The 18,452-nt window shown below is 40.6% G+C and overlaps 1 protein-coding gene across 2 annotated transcripts; it reads right to left on the bottom strand.

The window, feature by feature from the left end:
* Nucleotides 1-950: 950 nt before the first annotated feature.
* Nucleotides 951-18,425, bottom strand: LOC142090082 (serotransferrin-2-like). Of its 2 annotated transcripts, none has more exons than XM_075167381.1 (18): nucleotides 18,244-18,425; nucleotides 15,583-15,720; nucleotides 12,973-13,136; nucleotides 11,741-11,840; nucleotides 10,496-10,672; nucleotides 9,846-10,008; nucleotides 9,687-9,751; nucleotides 8,851-9,008; nucleotides 7,565-7,751; nucleotides 7,247-7,395; nucleotides 6,944-7,034; nucleotides 6,565-6,633; nucleotides 6,086-6,268; nucleotides 5,643-5,799; nucleotides 4,835-4,917; nucleotides 3,389-3,573; nucleotides 2,814-3,000; nucleotides 951-2,040 (listed from the first exon to the last, which is right to left on the bottom strand). In XM_075167381.1, the coding sequence occupies exons 2-18, from the start codon at nucleotides 15,632-15,634 to the stop codon at nucleotides 1,991-1,993; spliced, it is 2,220 nt and encodes a 739-aa protein (XP_075023482.1). In that variant the 5' UTR covers nucleotides 15,635-15,720; nucleotides 18,244-18,425; the 3' UTR covers nucleotides 951-1,990. The 2 variants fall into 2 exon arrangements, with proteins under 2 accessions (XP_075023482.1, XP_075023481.1); XM_075167380.1 differs by having other exon boundaries at nucleotides 17,922-18,320.
* Between the last annotated feature and the right edge of the window lie 27 nt (nucleotides 18,426-18,452).

Here is an 18,452-nt window from a genome sequence, read left to right as displayed (position 1 = left end):
GTTCCTGCTAGGTTCAGAACTGGGAGATTCAAAGCTGAAGCAGGCCAGCGGTTCACGTACTACAGTCTGATGCCTTGCACAGACTGGTGCTTTTAAACCAAAGCTGAAGCATAGGAACATCAAAAAGGCCTATTAAGCATCTGTAATGTCTATGCCAGAAAACAACTTCCCCCCCAAAAATCTTGTGCATAACCCAGATTTTCAATTTATTGCTATTCAGCTGCGTGCTGCTCTTGGCAAAACTAAGCTGGCGGATGCATTTCTTCCCTCTGTTCTCCTAACTCCCTTCTCTGATTGAAGTGCAGTGTTATGTGGGTCCTGCAGGTGGCATGTAAGCTCCAGTAAAGAAAGCAAGGGAGCCCCTCAGAGACCTGAACAAGCATCCTGCTGTTCCCCGGCTTCTTCAGGGCTATAGCTTGCTGGCTGCAACACAGTATATGAGGATTTTGCTCTGTTACCATACTGGGATTGCTTCATTCACCGTTTACCTCTCCCCTTCTTCTCTGAAAAGTAGATGAGTTTGGACTTGCATCCTCTCTCTGTTGTTTGATTAGTCAATGTCAAACAATAGGACAAATGAAAAAGAGAAGAGTCTCAGCTAAGATGCACTGAATCTAAAACCCTTGCTACTGGTCAGAATGCAAATTTTTTTTTTCTCAGGAAGTGAAAAGGGGGAGGAGAGGGGCAAGTGTAAGTCAAAGAACACAAAAGACAAGCCAGGCATGGAACGAACTCTTTAAAACCAGGTATTCTTAGCAGTGTGTTTTACAACTGAGTACTTTACTGCTGCCTCACTTTGTTGGTTTTGGTCGAGAGGTTTGGGTTTTTTTTGTTTTTTCCTTTATATGGCAGACACATTGACTTTATTGCAGCTGGCCTGTCTTCACTATTTGCATCTAATTTATTGCTAGCTGAGGTTAATACAACTGCAACATATGTAGCAAGGACTGGAAAGTTTTGGGTGAAGAATTTTTTTTTTTTTTTTTAATTAAACATTTTAACCTTGCCTGGTTCAGGGTGCATGGGAGCAGAAGGTGATAACACTCTTGCAAACTGAAATGAGCCCTGCCCATGAAGAGCCATCCACTCTAAATCTTTATCCACTAACAGGCAAAACGAATACATGAAACATTCTGTTCGTATCATGTTTGAAAAGACTTCGTATCATGTTCAGGCAGTTTCTGCTTGTAAAACCAATGCTGTTTAATTGATAAATCACATTTTGACACTTCACAGAATCACAGATTCAAAGTGTCAAAGTACTATAAACTAATGGTTGGAGTTTTTGACAAGAATGAATATCCATTGCTTTCCTTCACCTTCAGGCTGCAAGCATCCTTTAATACATTAATTTGTGAGAGAAAAATGGTTTGATTTACTAGTGTAAATCCTTGGTTAAAAAACCAAATACATTCTTCCCAGTCAAAAGCAGAAAAGATTACTGATTCTGATAGCAATTACATATATAATTACATATACACTGTGTATTCAGCTAGGACTATCTAGCCGCAACCAAAATCAAATATAGGAGGACAATGCTGCAACTACCACATGTCAGTTGATTGGTTTTGCATGGAAACAGGCTTTAAAAAACAAGCAAGGCAAACTGCTACCGACTAACCTGTGCCACTCATGACAGTCTGTATTTTAGTCCATGGTATCGGCCCTGCTATTTCCACAAAAATGCTGATTTCTCCGTAGTAGTTGTTCAGAATTGCTGATCCTAGTTCTGTGCTGTGGGTTATGCAGATTGGCCTGTGCTGTTCCACATGATGCCATGCTCCAAACAAGAAAGGGGTGACATATGAGTGGTATTACATTATCATAAACATAAAATCTGCTTAAAAGAAAAACCAAGACAGTATTCAGCATGCATTTCTAGAGATTACTGTTTCCTTGCTGATTGCTTTGGATAGGTTGGACTTGCATATTTCCTTGTTTTCAGCATTGATGGTGGTGTATGAGCCTTGCAAAGCCTCAGTATTAGCTGTCAGTTCGATGAGGATGCACAGATATCCTGTTTGCAGAAGTCTAAGATGCCTACAAACCAATAAGAAAGTATACACTTAAAGATGCTATCAGCTTTAAAAATAACAAATTCTTCAGATACTATTCACTAAAACAGCAGAATAGAGGTAAAAATTCCCGTTTTGAATTTCAGTTCTTTAACAACTTAGACTCACAGAAGTCTAACTTACTGTGTAATCTTCATTTACTTCAACACAGGTTTTCAGATCCCAAAACAGCTTGACCCTGGCTCCTAGACAGTTTCGGGCTTTGTGATAGCTAAATGCATACTTCATACAGCTTTCAGTGGAAAATAATGAAAAAGCCATCCCTTAAGTTTATAGAGGTTTTGATCTTGAGTTCTCTAGTGCACTCTTTTTAAAAAGGAAATTATTTAACTTATTTCTAGGTTAATTCAAGAATTAAATATAAAATTTCTTATCTTTTTCCCAAGTTTGGTATATCCAAATGAGTATTATATTCCCTTTTCCCAGAACTGATCTTTGGAATTGAAGGGAAAAATTTCAGAGTGGGAGTAAAACAGTCCTACTTCAATAACCTCATATTCGCTCTAAAATGATTGGTCATTCTGTTCCTGCAGAGCACCAGTTTCAATGCTTTTGGACAGCAGTTGTAAGAGGCTCTAAAGGAGCTCCAAACACAATATTCCTTGGAAAACTGTTACCAACGGGATTATGTAGAACATATACTTCTCTATTCAGTCTAAACAAAAGGGTAATAGCTATGCACAGAAGGCTTCCTGCTTTGCATTTTTCTCTAACTCAGAATTCAGAACTTGACTTTACCTGCAGGTGTACAATTTAACACTGATTCTGCCAGTTGAAAGAAAGACACTCCAAGAATTTCCTGATAGCTCATGTGACTTGCATGAACAAGGTACCGAGTAGTGTCTTTGAAAAGCAGATCACTTTCACCATACTTCCATGACTGAAAGAGATGGAATTCAGAATCCAGTTTGCTTCCCAGAGATTCCTAAACAGAAAAGAAATAAGTTCACCAGCTTGGATCATAAATAGCAAAGTTAAGCTGGTGACCCTCAGTTTTATAGCAAGATCTAGCAGAAAAAAGGTTCCACTTTCACCTAGCACTGTCCTTACTCATACAAAAAGGCAGTTTTGCAGTGGCTTATTTCTCAGCAAAAGTATGACCACTGCGGAATGGCAACTGGTGTCAAAATGCCTCTTTATAGAATCCAGATAATTATTTTCTCAATCTCCTATGCACATTCTTAATTCTTTCATATTGGACCTGAAGGCACTTTATGTATTTAGTATATAAAACTTTTGATCTTGAAAGGGTTTTCAGCAGACGTACATAACAAGTGATAGCATGCTAACTTTTTCCCTGTTATCTGCCTTACCTGGGATTTCATTAGAAAGTCATAGATTTTAGTGACAGTCACTGGTCGAGTCATGACTGCGCTGGGGGGAATGGGACCAAGGTTACAGCCTGCCCATTCTGTGACTGCAGCACGCGTTCCATCTGGACACAAGAGTTCAAAGTCCATAGGGGTATAACCTTTTACCCAACCAGAGCTGTCCAGATCTGAAAAGAAGATGAAGTGAGAGCAAATCCTTTTAAAAAATGAAAGCAGAAGACAGGGTGAATCTCATGCAAAATGTTAAAAATTGAGAAGAAGTAGTTTAGTCAATATGTTCAAAACAAATGCAGCATGCTATGTGGTCATTTATTAGGAACAGGGTAGAGTTTTCACTGAGGAAACAGGTCAGTGAACTTAGCTGCACCTACTGACTAAAACTGGAGTAACATCAAGGCATACAAACAGCTTATCATGCCTCATCTTAATCTGTAATCAGATCGCTTTCTCAAAATAAAGCAATTCAGCCTCCACATCCCTTCCTTCCCCAAACAAACTGCTCATTGCTGCATGAATTCCTGTGGGTTTCCAGGCCCTTATACCTTCACTTGATTTTAGAGAGATTCCTCTCTTAAAAAAGTCTTTTCTGTTACTGAAATTGCCTAAATTAGAATTTCAGTGTGCTGTATCAGGCTGAACAAAATGGGGGTTCCCATTCTCTTCACCTCTATGAAAAGGCAGCATATTTTGACTGTTAGAGCAGTAGGCATAATTTAAGAAATTGAGGGGATTTAAGCTACTATAACCAAAACCATTTTCATGGTTTCAGTCTGATCTTTGCAATCTTTGCAATACTGATCTTTGCAAAGATCAGTATTTCCCAGAGGAATTTAAACATTTCACAGTGTAGTAACAATGTTGGTTTAGAAACTGTGAAAGGCAAAATAATTTGCAGTATTTTTACCTATTAAGCTATTTGGACTGTTTTTTCCATAAGTGCCTGTGAAACAACATGAGGAAGTTGCTGTGTCACGATGAAGCCATAGAACATTTCCCAGCACAAACAGCCCACAGCACTGCCCTTACCTGCCATCTTCATTCTTAAAACTCTGATTAAAAACAATGGGTACATGCACTATTGCTGCCTATGGGAGAAAGTCTGGTGGGAAAAGTCACTTGCTTTTTAAAGCTTTGAGCTTTCCAAAAATTAGTGCAGTCTCCAAGGATGATTACCCCCCAACACACACTTGATCTTTGCACTCAGTGATTCTTCCTCTTTCCTCTCTAAAACTGAACAGTATCTGGACTTTGAGCTTTACTGGAACACCTACATGCAGAAAGGTTCTTGCAATTTTCCAGTCACGAACACAACTTCATGGACCTAGATTAAACCTGTAAAAGCTGATCCTCATGAGTGATAGTCACTGTGTGGGAAGTAACTGACGCTAATGAACGTTCTCAAAGGAAAAGAGAATATCTGCATCTCACTCTCTATGTTCTGGAGTAGGTTAAAGTGTTCCACGAAAGCTACATCTCCGAAGTTTCTTCCACTGGGATTGCCAACTAGGCACCTAGTGCGGGGAAAAAACCAAGAAATTATCAGAGACAGCCACTAGACGATGACTGATGTTTGGACAGTCATCTGAAGCTAAAACAGGAATAACTGGAGGTATCTCCTTCATCTGTAATTACTTGGTGGTTATATGGAACAAGTTAACGATGTCAGCATGGACCTTGGTGGACAGTGTTCACATATTTGATAAGACAATCCCTTTCAACCCTTAAAGCAGCTCCCAAGCCAAAGTTGTGGCACAATGTCCATGCAGCCTCACCTGTGCACAGCCGGGAAAGAGAATGTAATTCAACTAAATGCATTATATATATTCTGTAAGAGTGCTTTCACCTTTAATACTCTTCTCTGCCTCTGCTTCAACTATGTTTTTTATAATATCTCCAGTCTATTTAATTACCTCCTGTACCCTACACTGCTTCTTACCTCATCACCTCTGCTCTCTGACCTTCTAACTATCTTTCATCCCTTCTCTTTAATGAGTCAGTACCAATGCTCTAAGCCTTACATGTTTGGAAGCATTGTCTTGCTCTGGAAATGGTTTCATGACTGTTTTAAATCACCGATCAGCTGAAGGACCCATAGCAACCAAAACAAAATACATGCTAGCAAAACTTTATACAACCAGTTACTTAACAAAAAAAATACTCCAAAGAAAACCATCAGCAAAATAATAAGCCAATTCTGGCTATTGCTCTGCATTTCTGTCTCTGACAAAAGGCTTACCTGAGTGCTCCCATATTGCCATAGTAACGTTCGTTGTGACTTGCAGCACATCTGCTAGATACTCGAGCCCCTTCCACCTCACTGTCTCCAATGCACACCTTGCACAGGTTTCCATCTGCTCCTGGCATGCAGCCCTTCCAAAAGTAATTCTGATAAACTGAGTAGAGAAAACTGAGATGAGATTAGGGCAAGGTATTCCAAAGCCTCTTCCGCACGGGAAAAGACAGGAATGGAATTCAATCCTAACAGCTAGCAAGAAGAGGGCTAAATGGTGTGAAGAATCACACATAGTCAGATAGGAGGAAGAGCTACTTCAACACCCTCTGAGACTGCAATTGTCACTTGCTGGTCAAATCCTCATGGCCCCATCTCCATTTTACTCCCAAATTTGGGACTTCAGATTTCCATGGTCTAGTCAACAGATAACCCAGAGCAGCCCTTACCAGAGCCAATGTCACAGTTCTCGGTATCATTCTCCAGAGCTCCCACTGTATATCTGGAAAGCAGTAACCATCCTCCAGGACTATATAGGTGACTGTGGCAGGATCGTCTTCCCCTAAGGTTATGGATGTTAATCTGTTTGGCATTTTTCTTAGCTAGGGCAATAGCATAAACTGGTGGCAGTGCTGTAAAACAATTACAACAACCAGTTATACTAAGGCAATTAAGTATTCCAGACAGGTACAGCCCCCCTCTTCCCTCCCTCATCCTGTCACGATATCTTCAGTTACAGTAGAGGATCTGCATTCTTTGCTAGCCACAAAGCTCTTGTCCTAGCTGCCCGGCATTAACTGTAAAGCTCCTACTGAACATGTACAGCAATTTCTTTCCCAAACCAACATGCAGATACATTCCTACATAAATCCTAGAGGCAGCCTCAGGAAAATCTAAACCTTTTGCCTTCTCAAAGTTGTCCTGTTACCTTTGTGCTTAAGATTAATTAGTTTTCCTGTTTCCTCCGTGCTCTCAGCAGCCGGGGCACAATCTTCCCCTGGAGAGGAGAAAAAAAACAGTAAGGATCTTGTGACTGCTGTCATTCCTGTTACATGACAGCACCCCATCAAAAACCTTGCAATTCTCTTTAGCCACGTCAGCATCTCTGTCTCTTTTACAGAAGAGATATAATAAACAGCCAGACCAAATGCTAAGGCCAGTTAGTAGAAGAGTTGGGAAGAGTATTTGGACATATATATTGATTCCTGCTTCCATCACAAAACATCACAAACTGTGGAAATTTAACTATATTTTTAATGGTACTTTTTTGATTCCCTCCCTTATGCTAAGGTCACATGAGAACTTACCATAACATTCTGCAGCTACAGGCACCAGTCCACACCTCCCTGCAATGTAGACATGTGTTGCGTCCAGGGTGACTGCATCAGCCTCACTACTCTGCCAACAGCATAGAAAATAAGAAAAATGTGAATTGTGTAACGAAGCAGCTGTACTTCCCCACTGGTTGGAAATTCCCCTGCATAAATTCCCTCTCATTCCCACTGGTTCCTCTAGTGTACAAGGTTTTTTTGCTCTTGGTCAGATAAGGACAAGGACATACACACCCTGTGCGGTCTTATCATATACTCTGACCAGAGGGAGTCTCCTACCTTGATCATTTCAATGCATTTGGTCATGGAAGTTGCTTGGACACAGACTAATGGGTCAGATTTGATGCTCAGTGCCCACTCCTCACATTTGCGAAGCTCAGCATCACTGATGCAGCACCAGCGCACAACACTGTTGTCCAAAGAGCTCCCTGCATTAGAAGGAAGGAGCACAGTGAGATCATTTCACCTATGCACCAATCTGTTCTTTGTTAAGGGGATGTTTAGGTTTATGCACTCGTGCCTGGCAGGGAGGAATAACATGGAAAGAGAACTTTTTCTTCCCTTTCCTTAGCTACAGTCCTCTGGAAGGCTTCTCACCTTCATGGCCTAGTCCCTTAAGGAGAGCTACATAATCCAGACCAAGGACATAAGCAATTTCTAGCTGCTCCTCAAGAAGTTGCAGGTGCTGAGTGGCATCCCGGAACAGCAGGTTCTTTCCCCCAAAGGGTGCTGAAGTGAAGAGTTCAAACCTGGCTCTTTCCTTTCCTTTTTGCCCAAAGAGGTGCTAGGACAAGAACAACACTTTTAATTGCAACAAATCTGCTCATCCTTCCAGTAACAGGCAGCCTTATCCTCCCCTCCCTTCATATCAATGGTTTGTAACATAGCACTCTGGGTTCCATCACACTGGGACAAAGTCCTCAGGTACTGCAGTGAGTGGATGGTTCCAGTCCTAAAAGCATTATATGATTTACTTTTTTGAAGAATTTTTTCCCACCTTAGTTATTCCAATGTATTGGGCTGTGCTCAATGTCTCCTACCCTAGAAAGGCAACTGAGGGAGTATAGCTGAGTGAGAAACATTTGTGATAAAGATCAGTGCAGTAAAGAGGTGCAAGATATCTTGTGATTTATGATGGGGAGGTACCATGTGCAAAGTAGCTCTGTTCAGCTTGATGGTACTGGAAGAGAAGAAACCACTGAGAAGTGTACTAGGAACACTGCTGCTTAGCCATTGCTATGTATGGGGGAACACAGCTAAGATATGCGTTAGTAAGTGCACTGACAAAGGCATATGAAGATCTCTCAATAAAGAAGAGATTTTGTACAACTGCTATCTACCAGAGTCTGCGTGACAGTACAACCCAGCCCACTGGGTTGAATTATTCGCTGTCTGCTGGACTATTTTAAGGGCCAGACAGCTTAATAAATTCTTTAAATTTGCATTTAAATATGCATTCAGGTTCAGCTTCAAATAGATTCCTGGATGTCAAGGTAACAGATACTACTTATAAGTTGAGAAAAAGAGAGAAACAAAGGTGAACCCTCCCTGAACCTACGCGTCTCCCTCAGCTACATTAAGAATTCACCTAAGTTCCAGGGCAGGATGAACATCATTAGCCATTTTCCAGTTTGGGTGTTATGGCATCTTCCCCTTCTTTATTTATTTATTCCCAGCCTTCTACAGAAGAACACTTTAGAGAGAAGTAAAACCTTCTTCCAGAAGCCAATGCAGGATCCTTCTCCAGAACAACCAATTTTTAGTGCTTTGTTCACACTAATTATAAATTTCCCAAGAAAGAAGGCAAACTGGGTGGTAACCTCCACACAAAAATGGAAGAAAAGCCTGTGTCTGGAGACATACAGCTTATAATATCCACTCACTTGAATCAAGGTAAGAAATTTGTTGGTGATCTTCTGGAAGTTGTGGCGGGTGATGATGCCACGGCCAGGCCCCTTGCCCAAGTTACAGGTGCTATATTCAGCCAGCTCAGCTGTAGTCCCATCAGGGCATAAGAGTTCATATTGCTGTTGTTCTGACTCTGAAACAACACGACACTCATAAATCTATGAAGTGAGACATGACTTGGCAGCAGGCACAGAGATGGAAGGTAAAATGTTTTTCAGAGGAGGTTGCTCAAAGATTATGCAAGCAGTACAGTGTACCAAGCATACTTGGGAAAGTTCTTTGATATGCTCTTCTCTTAACAAAGAGAGGGACCTCAGCCAGAGGTACTCCGAAATACTCTTTAAACTGTACCCCTGTAAATATGTTTGTTTAAAAATACTTACCTGCAAATACTACCACTAACCACCTTCAAAAACATCGATACAGAGCTCGCCTGAGTTTAAAAATACAAAACAGGTATATGGGAACTGCACATTTTAGCAGCTCAATACACTGAATTTTAAAAGGAATCTTATAACTCAGGCAATGCAAATACTGACAGCTGCATCAGAGACTTTAGGCTAAAGAAATCACCTGCATAAAAACATCTGTCTGCTCCCATTCTAATAATCTCCTGTGAGCAATTATTGCTCACTTACTCTTTCCTTTTCTGTTTCCTCTGACTTGTGTGGAGAGCCAAGAAACACCACTGAACTTCTTGCAGAGATTGAATTTTCCCTGGAAACAACAAAAATATAGGGATATCCCCCAAACTCCCATGCAAGAAAGAGCACAGCCAGAGGTTAAAAGGAATCTGAGTTTTTAGGGTTACCTGTGGCACTCATAATTGTTAGATGATCTAAAAAGGCAACATCTGCCACTCCATTCTTCAAGCACCTACAGGAAGACAAATGCCATCCTATTAACATGTCACCTGGCTTTTCCTCCCTCACAAGTTCTTTTTCCCGTGTACAAGTGTCACGGAACTCACCTGAAGGCTCCCTCAGAGTCATAGAAGGGTTCGTTACTGCTTGTCTCACAGAAGTGGTTCTTGTCTCTGACATAGGATTTTTGTCCTTGGCAGAGAGCACACAGTCGAGGAGCAGCAACACCAACCCCAGGGATGCAACTTCCATTGAAATACTCACTGATTACTGCAGGTGTAGGGGGGAAAAAAAAAACAAAAAGAAAGAAAAAAAGTCACATGGGAAAAAATGGAAGAAAGGGGCCAAACATATCATTGGCATAACTAGGACTATGGTGCTTTAAAAATAAATAAATAAATGAATCAGCAAATGCAGCTTCATTGTCTAAACTTCAAATTTGAAACATTTGCTGAAAACAGAGTGATCAAATTTTGCTTGGTTGAAACCATCCTTGTGCTGGCTAGATATTGCAAAGATTTGTTCCCTGTTGCATACAGAACACAAAGATTTCCTGTTTTGCTAACAATTCTGCTGCTTTGAGATCACTAGAAAAGTTCTGAAGAGAGCTAAGGGCCAGTATCAAAAACACTCCAAGAGGATATCTCATCCACAAAGCCCTTCAGTTTCCACATAGCTCAGTTCATTCTACATCTGCTTGCATTTCGCTCACTTTTGCTGAGGGCAGAGACATAGCCCTATGGCTCCTATCACCCACCTTGGCTCAGAGGTTGTGCCTCATCCCAGGAAAGATCATTTCTTGCAAGGAGAAAGCCAAGTGGAATATTCCAGCCTGATGTCCACCTGGCTCCATTGTGGCAGCTGCGCGCACCTCGTAGCCTCTGGATATCCAGAGTTCCTCGTTTGGCAATGGCCACGGCAAACACACAATTTCCTGCAATAGGACAAAATACGTAACAGAAATATCTAAATCCCAATTCTGCAGCTTCCATCTGTGTACAGGAGTTCAACTACTTCTGTGAACATGGCTAAGGAAAAAAAAACTCTTAGGCATGTGAAACATAGGTACTCATGCCAGGAACTTTACCATATACTGGCTACACAGCTCCTTGTCAAACTCAGTGGTGCAAGTGATGTGCAAAGCAAGAATGTAAAAATCTGGTGGAAAAGGCTTAGAAGATCATCCAGCTCCATCATCCAATGCAATCACTTCTCAAGAGTTTTGAACATTTGTATCACACTGTTTAGGTGTCGTAATGGAAAGAATTCCTATGTCTTATCCTCAGAACATACTTACCATGTGAAACATATCAATTCCACTACGATTTCATGGTTCTTCAGCCAAAACAAAATTCAATTCTGTTCTCATACCGTCCCCTTATTAGTCTCTTCCCACATCCATCTGCTAATTTGGCTTCCTTCTCAGATTCATGTCCCACAAGTGTTTTTTACTGTATGCTTGATTTTGGCTCAGACTTATTTATTCTTGCCTTATAAATCATTCATTGCACAGACTGTTCAGGTCTGCCAGGAATGAAGAGGAATCTTACCATAACAAGATTCTCCACCTTATATTCTTGTTTCTTTAGGGTGAGAAGGAGAGAATTAATTCATAAGAGAAGCTAATCTCTTAAAGAACCACTAGTAAATGTTCAGTTACACTAGTAAAGAGCATGGTATAAGAATTGACATAGATGGAATAAAACCCTTCTTATTCCCTACAAGATGTAGAACTCCAGTACACTAGTGCTGCGTGCAGGGGTAGATACAGACAATTTGTCACAGTGACAGTACCACAGGCAGAAAGACTACTAGATATAAAGGACCACTGGTATTTTATTCATCATCGCTAAGTTTTAGAAACAGTTGTTAGTCACTTCCATACTGCTATAAAGTTAATAAAAACATATAGACTTTTTTCAAGAATTCTTGAGCTTTGGCTTTCACTGCACAGCAATTTATTAGCCAAATCAGAAGTACAGCTTTTGCTTTATGAACCTACCTTGATCATAGATCTCCTTTGCCACCACTGTCAAACCATACAGCTTTACTGCAGAGTAAACATCTCCAGCATCCAAGGAGGCAGCATCTGCTTTATTCACCTTAAAAACAACAGCAAAATCCTCAAAACAAGTGTGTTTACAGAGAAACAAACAGAGCAGCGTCAAGAGAAGAGTTTCTGCCTGAGAAGTAGTAACCAGTGATTTTTACAAGCAGTCGCTTTGTTTTTAATTGAATCCCTGCTACTAAGCATGGTGAAATGTTAGCAATGAAGGCTGAGTTACCTTCAAAAAATACCAGTTCTTTTCCAGTAACATCCTTTCTCACCTCTTCTTTGGGCCTTCCCTTCCAAAAACACAATTCTGATGCCAACTGAAGAAAAAGGCAACCCCTATTTCCTCCTACTGCTCCCCCAAGACCCCAAATCCTTCTCAGAGTTCTCCTGGCTATAACCTTTCCATAACCCAGAAAGTGGAACTTAAGTCTATTAACAAGGGTTGGAGGACTGAATGAAAACATGAAATATTTTATTCCCTGAACCAACAAGAAAGATTTTCTTTGTTTTGTTTTCCATGTCAGATTTGGACTCCATTGAAGGCAACTGGACTGAATGAAAATGGAAACTGAAATTCTATATCCCAATCAAGTTTTAGGTATGTTAATGAAATTATTCTACAGCAAACACAATCTTCTTTTTTCATCAGTGATCTTTTTCAAAGCATATAGCATTATGAAAATTTCATTTCAGAACTTGTCAATTACCAGACTTACACTTACAAAAGGTCTGATGTCTAATTTTATTCAAATTAAAGATTTTTATATGAAAAAAGGCTTTGCTCTTTACTTCAGAAAAGACTGACTAGGGACTAAAAATAGCAGGGAAGAAAGGGACGAGAAAATATTCATTATAGTCAGACTAGGGCCAAAACCCACAAGCAAGGGGAATGCTCTGAGCAAGTTTTAATTTAGTAGTTTGGTTTTGTCCATTTATTTCCAAGCAGCTTTTTATTTATTTTCTGGAGATTGCAAGGACATTAGCTGGGGTAAAATAGTACATCTAGTAGAATGCTCATTGGTTTTAATTCTTGCCTCTCAAGCTACCGTGTACTTTGTCATATAGGCAATACCATCATTTCAGTGTCATTTTATTCTCCCATGGATTCTGTTTACCAGTTACTTCTTCAAAAGAGGATTTGGACTCAAAATCAGTTTTAAAAATCTCTGTGAACTCACCCTGATTTTATCAATGCAGTCATATGTATTGTGGGCTCTGATGCAAGAAATCCTAGCAAACGAATTGACAGTAGCAAGGGGCAGCACAGCCATAAGTGCTTTGGACAGTTCAGCACACTTTCTCTGTTCTAGGTCAGAAAGGGTGCACCATCGGAATTTCTTCCCTGTAGGATCAAAAGAGAAGTCAAGATTTGTAGGATTTAGTGAAAAGAAAGTTTAAGACCTTATGGAAGAAGGAGGCTATTTTATTTTATTTTATTTAACTTCACGAATAAGTTGATTCTGCTCACTCACACTCACATATCCACATACTTACAGGCACCCAAGAGATGTGCCCAGGCAGTCTGACCAAGACCACTTTTGCCCAACATGGAGGACAATGAATGTCTGTTGTTGAGTCTTTACTATATCTCTTTGCTTCCTCTTGACTGGCAGCAACAAACTAGTTTTTAGGTAGATTTTTTCAAAAATCAACAATTATTATGGCATGATCTTTTGCCTCGGAATCTTCCTTGCTTCATTCTCCATGAATCTTAGGCAAGGTTGCTACCCAAAATGAGGAAACAAAGGCAAGGACATCTTTACGGCTATGGTCTGTTTTCCTGTTGGGATAGCAATAAAAGGAATAGCACTTACAATGTAGGGTAACCTTGTCACCATCTTCTTGTTATCAGACTGCAGTTTTTCTCCTAATAAGCCAACTGTGATGTGACCTTATCAGAGCGCAGACTTTCTTGATGTAAACAATGCATTCACCAGGGCTTAACAGTTTTATTGCTGTCAGTTGTGTCCTTGGTTATCAATACAGGCCATTCTTTTAACCTTTGCCCTGCTGTTTCCTCTAGTGCTTTCATACACGCATATTCGCATGCATAATTTATCCATACCAATATTAATATTTCTGTTACAAAGTTCTAGAGAGTCAGAACTAAGCCTGACAAAAGAACAAGAAGTATGGAGGGAGGATGTTGGGGGATCAAGTTGCTTTAGCTTTGTTGAATTTAGTCTTTAGAGAGGGGATTGTTGTTTTTTAAATAGACAATAACTGGTGTTCCAAGTCCCAGCTGTCTCACAGCACTGAGCTATATGCTTTGTTAGAACATTATTTCCTCCCCATTTTCTTTCCAGACAGGGACTACCTGATTTTAAATAATAAGACCCGCATCAGCGCTCCAGGGTCAGAAAACCTTAGATCGGAGGAGAAGTATGAAAATTTTAAGTTGGAAGAAGTTCACAATTAAATGCCACTTTATAATAGAGAAAAACAAATCCCTTAATCCAGGAAGTGAGGATCTGGGAATATTTGAAATTACAATGGCAATTCTGTGACTTGAACCTTCTTCTGTTTTTAAACAATGTACTATTTAAGTGTTGCCTCAGCAATGACAAGTAACTTGGTGCACTTCCCTCAAGATAGAGAGGTTTATCTTCCATGACAACACCCACCATGAAAGGCAGAGACTAGGGACAATTTGGTTATTGACAATGAAGAATCATTACTATGTTGAACAGAGTATTGAATAAGCATTAACAACAAAATCCTTACAATCCTACCTCTTCCAAACAGTAAGAATTATCTTCATTTCTGGATGCCAGACAAAGAGATTAAACAACCTGCACAGGAACACTCTATAAATTTGTAGCAGAACTGAACTATTCAGTTGTCAGATCTTTTTCCAGCTGAAAACTAAGTAACCAATAAAAGCCAAAACAAAACAGTGCCAGCAGAAAGAAGGAAGACGCAATTAGAAGTGGAGGAGAAGGTGAAACCTTCTTTTCCAGGAGAAGTCGGGGGTTTGGTTGGTTTAAACTGACTATGAAGCTACATCCCAAGTAGTCCAGACATGTCAACAAAATCTCCTCTTTTGCTTTAGGCTCCAATTATTCCACCTTGGATGTACTATGACTTATTTTGTATTCTTCCTGTTAAATGCCTTCTACTCTGAAACGTATCATCATACACATCTCAAGAAGATACTATGCATTTAAGAAGGAAAAAGGTGATCATTATATATAAAAATAGCATGCAGTTATGTAACTTGAGAGAATCTTATACCACGTAATGAAAACCAGGACTGAATGCATAGAAAACATCTCTAACATTGTCATTTCCAGATGTTTAAGCATTTGGCTCTCTGGCGAGCTATTAATATTAAAAAAAATATTGCCTGGAATAAATAATGTTTACAATTAAAACATTGAAGGTTTTATTTCTTTGAGTATAGCATCAGACATCAGTACTCCATTTGTTTTGATGTTAATTCAGCGCAATTCCAAAAAGAAGTCTTTGTGGTTTTAGAGGGGAGCAGCTTGAAATACACTGATTCATTTTGACAGCGTTAATGAGTACGCAGATCTCAACTATTCAAAGGAAACAAACCTTCACCGAATTGCTAAGAAACTAGTGTATCAAGCTGCTTCAAAACTAACAGGATCACCATCTGCCAATGATCAAACAGGAAAAATACAGGCAAATGGAAATCACAGGCACAGTTCTAGCTGCAGTTTCTTTGCACATAAGAAAACAAAACCAAAGCATATATTAGAGTTTGTATCCTGGTAACCCATCCAGAGGTCACCTTTCCCTTTCCCTCTCTGCATCAGCCTTACCTGAAGACAGCAAAGTGAAGATGATTAGAACAATTAAAATCACTGTCTTCATGATTACAGCAGTTCAGCAAGGATCCTCTCTCTACCCTGACGCTCTGCCTTCTCATACCGGGAATTCCAGAGTGATGACCAAAGCTTCTGGAAGATAACAAAGGGCTTTTAGCATCAACAAGGATAAACCCAAGATTTAAGAAAAAAACCAAACTGTTACAGGATGGTATGTCCTTATATGTAAAGGAGAAAGGGACAGTGTCCTATTCCCATCCACAGATGGAAAATACACATGCATTTTCTTATCTGTTATGAACACATATAGGAAGAAATGTAAGCCTCTGCTTTTGAAATAAACTGTGCTTCTCCTGTTTCAAAAGGCACCAATGTGCCTTCAGGAAATAGGTAAGACATATCTATCTTACAAAAAAGGTATCTAAAGCTAAGTGAATTGTCCAAACTACTGAACAGAATATTGAAGGGTCCTTCTTACCTTTTTTTTTCACCTGATAATGGTTTATCTGTTGAGTAATTTTAAATGACAAGTAATCCTATGCCTGCCTAAGAATTCAGAACAGAACTGTGACACTGTTGACTTTCTTGACTCTCTTCATTTCGTTCTATCACAGCAGTCTCATCCAAGCTGGCTTATTTCCCTGTTTTCTAACACTTAGCCTGGAGTATTACCTCTTAATTACTCTACAGCAGCCATGATTAACATAACTAATTCTACAGCAGAGAAAAAAAACACATATATATATAAAAAAAAGCAGAAGTGTGCATATTGAACTGATCTGATGATGCATAAGATACTGCTAACATGGTTTAATCTTTCCTGTTCAGGAAAGAATTGACTATTCCAAAAGCCTTGGAGAAAGAAAGTCTTTTTCCTAGTTTTGTTTTCCTTCATCTTATGGATTTTCTTAGTACTTTCTCTGCTTCATGTATTTTTGCCAGTACTTTTCCCAGATTTCATTTGTTGCCTTAGGTACTCTTCCCTAGTGATTCACAGTCCTTATTCCCCACTTGCTTCATTTGCATTCACATACATAGATTCCATTGCTTATCTCTGTATTTCATAAGTTCCCGCACTAGATCTGAAACATTTGTTGAGGTGTTACGTCTCCCACTAATCCGATCACAGGAGTTACATTTCTCACTACTTCCTGCACTTCCTGAACAAATGTTCTCAAGCCCTAAGATCTCCGTTCTCTCATTTGCTAAGAGGACAACTGCGGTATTATCCCACCCTTTGTCTTGGCTCACCTGCACAGGCCTAGCACAGGTCAGTACCCTTTGGGTAGTATGTTTTATTCCTCAGTGAGTGCAGTTTATATAATCTTTTGATACAATATATTATCAGATGTTAAAAAAAAAAAAGTAAGAACAAAACACATGATTAAAGTAATTTTAAAACAGTTAAAGGTCCACATATTTACTTTTAATTCCAGGGAGAAAGATTAGATCAGGACAGATCATTAATCAGTTCAGTCAATGTCAGTTAATATACGCTATAAACAAGTGTGTTTCATTTAACGACACCTTAACGTCTGAATCACTCCTGAATCACTTCTGGGGAAACTTGTCCGTCAGGCCCACCAGCAGGGTGCAGTTAGACATCAAAGCTAATGGCTCTTGCAATGCTTGTAGCAAAGCACCTAACAGGATCAAATCCCACCTTCTTTGAGGTTTTACATCCTGCTAATCCTACCATTATGTTAGCTCATGATACATGTACATCCCAACAACTCAGTCAGCTAATATTATTACTATTACATGAGGGCTGCATCTGGATCTCTGCTCAAATTTTACATATTTAAAAATAAAAGGCTTTCCTGTATATGTCTAAGATACTTATACAGATACTATGCTGCTGTCTGTGGTGATGTGAAAAAAGCAGAATGACACAACGAGGTAGACTTCATTTAGGCCTAGTCAGGAAAACAAACAAACACTAATCACAAATGTAAAGTAATCGGGTCAGCCAAAAGGACCATGTCCTAAAGCACTGAGGATGCAGAAAAACAGCTGCAGGACTCTGCAATTCTTTTCCTACTGATTCACCCTATGAAACTACTCCCCTACCACCATCAGAAAATGGTAATTAGCTACTTCCGAGTAGCATCTATGCACCTATCTAGGGATGCAACTAAAATCATCTCTACAAAATCACCTCTGTGCTGCCAGGATCCAGGCAAGGGACACCAGAGTAGGAAGAGATGTTACTGCACTACCCTGCCCGACATCTCAGTTGCAGGAACAGCATTGTGTCTGTCCCATGTCATGTCCCATGCCAGGCCCCTGCCCTGACATCTCTGGTGCTCCCATATCTGTGGTGAAGGACTTACCTGCCCCTCAACAGCAACGCTGGGAAGCAGCTGAACCCCAACTGCCTCATCCTCAACTCCCCAAGAAGCAATCCTCTCCTCAAACCACACTTCCCTTTGACGAACAGCTTTGTCCTGACACCATGCCCCCTTTGTGGGGCAGCCTTGCCCCCATACCACAAACCCTCAGAGGCAACCCCACATTACATTCCCCGGGAAACGGCCCTGTCCCCACATCATGTCCCCTCAGGGACGGCCCTGTCCCCACACCACACCCCACCCCACCCCACAGAGAACAGCCCTCACCACATACGACATCCCTCTTTGGGGAACAGCCTCGTACCCGTGCCGACATTCCGTATCTCCCCTGAGAAACGGTCCCGGCCCTACACACCGTATTCCCTTCAGGTACCGGCCCCTTCCACACGCCATCCCCCGGGGGCGCCCCGGCCCCCTCACACCACCACCCCGCGGCGGCCGCCTCACGCCACCTCCCCGCAGCGGCCCCGCTCTCCTCTCAGCCGCGCCGGCCCCGCCCTCCCGCCGCCGTCT

This window comes from Calonectris borealis, chromosome 18 (genome assembly GCF_964195595.1).
Source record: "Calonectris borealis chromosome 18, bCalBor7.hap1.2, whole genome shotgun sequence".
Classification (NCBI taxonomy): domain Eukaryota; kingdom Metazoa; phylum Chordata; class Aves; order Procellariiformes; family Procellariidae; genus Calonectris; species Calonectris borealis.
This window is presented reverse-complemented; position numbering and strand designations above follow the sequence as displayed.